Source organism: Salpingoeca rosetta, assembly GCF_000188695.1.
Source record: "Salpingoeca rosetta unplaced genomic scaffold supercont1.10, whole genome shotgun sequence".
NCBI lineage: Eukaryota > Choanoflagellata > Craspedida > Salpingoecidae > Salpingoeca > Salpingoeca rosetta.
The window spans coordinates 120,571-123,070 of NW_004754924.1; the positions used below are offsets into that span (position 1 = coordinate 120,571).

At 57.2% G+C, this 2,500-nt stretch overlaps 1 protein-coding gene across 1 annotated transcript in view; it reads left to right on the plus strand.

Annotated features, from left to right (window-relative positions):
* The window catches only part of PTSG_12158 (uncharacterized protein), a gene marked incomplete at its 3' end in the record, with an annotated part of 3,241 nt that extends 974 nt beyond the window's left edge, over positions 1 to 2,267 (plus strand). The window contains exons 3-7 of the mRNA XM_004994356.1: positions 1 to 587; positions 903 to 973; positions 1,198 to 1,610; positions 1,821 to 1,888; positions 2,051 to 2,267. The exon at positions 1 to 587 is cut by the window's left edge and continues 213 nt beyond it. Of these exons, the coding sequence (XP_004994413.1) occupies positions 1 to 587; positions 903 to 973; positions 1,198 to 1,610; positions 1,821 to 1,888; positions 2,051 to 2,267 (1,356 nt within the window). The remainder of the gene's footprint in view (positions 588 to 902; positions 974 to 1,197; positions 1,611 to 1,820; positions 1,889 to 2,050) is intronic.
* Between the last annotated feature and the right edge of the window lie 233 nt (positions 2,268 to 2,500).

Below are 2,500 nucleotides of genomic sequence, written 5' to 3' on the forward strand. Positions count from 1 at the left end.
CGGGCGGAAGAGGAGTCAGCAGCACAAGACTCCCGTGAAGCACACCACGATCAAGGTACAGGTCCAGAAGAAGCAACAGCAACAGCAGCGCAGCAGCAGCAGGGTGCCGGGGGCAAGGAGGAAGACCAAGAGGGCAATGGGGAAGAGAGCAGTGGTACTGTCACGAACAGCGGCGTGAATCCGATCAGCAAACCAACACGGCGGCGACAACGCTTCAAGCCAGCAGCGATCTCCAAGGACGCCAGCAGCGGCAATGACATCAACGGTGGTGATGGTGGTGCCGTTGGTGAGGGTGACGATGGCAGCAGCAGCAAGGGCAAGGGAACGGGTAAGGGCACCGACAAATGCGACGATGCTGGTGCCACTGGCGAAGAGGGGGAGAAGGCAGCGCCACAAGAAACAGCGGACGCAACGGCTGCCACCGCCCTCGAAGGGAGGGCCGGCAGCACGAAGGCACCGCAGGAAACAAAGAAGAAGGAGGACGCAGGTGATGTGGGCGACAGCAGCACAGCAGCCGGCACGACAAGCAAGAAGACTGCCACCGAGGGCGCAGCTCACAAGACATCAAGCGGCGACAAGGCAGCAAAGTGGGTACAGCGTGGCCATCGGTGATTGTTACAGATGGGTGGTGCCTGCGTGTGCGTGTTTATGTATTTGCTGTGTGTGGTGTGTTGTGTTTTGTGTGTGCGTGTGGCATGTGTGTGTGTGTGCGCATGTGTGCATGTATGTGTGTGTGCGCATGTGTGTGTGCATGTGTGTGTGTGTAACCAATTGCTTTCACACGTTTGCTGCGTGTCGCCCTATATCCTCTGACGTGCCCGTTTGCTTGTTCACAATACACCGTTCTCACCTCATCCCACACCATATTGCCATGATCACCATCACCGCTCGCTGCGTTCAAGGCCGCGCGCTGCACCTGCCCGCCCTGCGCCACCGGCAAATCTCCCGACACGGCCGCCGCCACCACCAGCGGGTACGATGGCCTGAAACGTGTGGCAGTGCTTATGTTCACTTGCATTGCCTGACTTGGCACCAATGCATTGGCGTGCTCGCACAGCACTCATCTTCCCTTGTTCACACACCCACGCGCACACGCACACACGCGCACACGCGCATACGCACACACACACACGCACACGCGTTCACACATAAACACACACATCCACACATAAACACGCACACACACATACACAATAGGGGCGCGTGCACGTGCAGCCACGTCGGCGCTGGCGTCGTCGAAAGGAAAAGGCAAACAGACCACCACCACCAAGTCGCCACCAGCACCAGCATCGTCATCATCATCATCATCATCATCATTATCAGCAGCAGCACCAGCAGCAGCAGCAGCCGGGACAGGGAAGACTGTTCGCAGCGGCACCACCGCTGCCTCTCTGCGTTCGATGTCACACAAGACAGCGCCGCCCAAGCCATCATCATCATCATCATCACCACCAACACCAGCACCAGCACCAGCACCAGCATCCTCGTCATCATCATCATCAATGCGACGTGGCAAGGGCGGTGGCACCCGACCTGAGATCACCATTGTGGGCGCAAAGCCAATTTCGGGCGACTTTAAGAAGATGGGGGCTGGCCCTTCGTCTGCCAAGGTGCGTTGTGTGTGTGTGTGTGTGTGTGTGTGTGTGTGTGTGTGTGTGTGTGTGTGCGTGTGCATCTGTGTGCGTTGCGTGTGTTCTTTGCGATGCTTTGTGTCATGTCACTGCCCACGCGGTGATGCTGTGCTGAGACTGTCGTGCTCACCCACGATAACCACCATCACTGCCACGACCATCACCACGACCATCACTGCCACTGCGCAGTCCCCTGGCGGCTCGCGTCCTGAGATCACAATCATGTCTGCCCGCCCGCTCGATGCAGCCACCTTCAAGTCAGTCGTGTTGGTGGAGGGAAGCACGCCTCCTATGCCTGCATGCAACACACGCACACTTGGTTGCATGCCTGCGATGTAGCTTGTGTTCATCCACATCATGTTCTTTGATACTCAGCGTCATGTATGTGTTTGGTGATGTGTGTGTGTGTGTGCGTGCAGATCGGGTGCAGCAAAAGCCAAACCGCCCGTGCCGCGCGGGCGAAGCAAAGAGGACACACGCAACAACAGCGACAGCAGCGACAACTACTCTGACGACGATGAAGCCGATGATGGAAATGGTGGCAACGGTGGCGCGAGTGTCGACGTGCAGCCCACGCCCCCGAAACGCATTCATCTCTCGAACGAACAGCGCCTGCTCATCCTTCAGGTACAGTGATGGTGGTGATGATGGTGGTGATGGTAATTAGTGACGATGGTGGTGGCGAAGGTAGCGAGAGATTGTATCGTGTCGTGTACCCGGCTCATCTTCCCTCTTCTCTCTCTCTCTGTCCACATACACCTACACACATGCACACACACACACACATGCACACACACACACACATGCACACACACACACACACACACACAGACACACACACACACACACACACACACACACACACACAC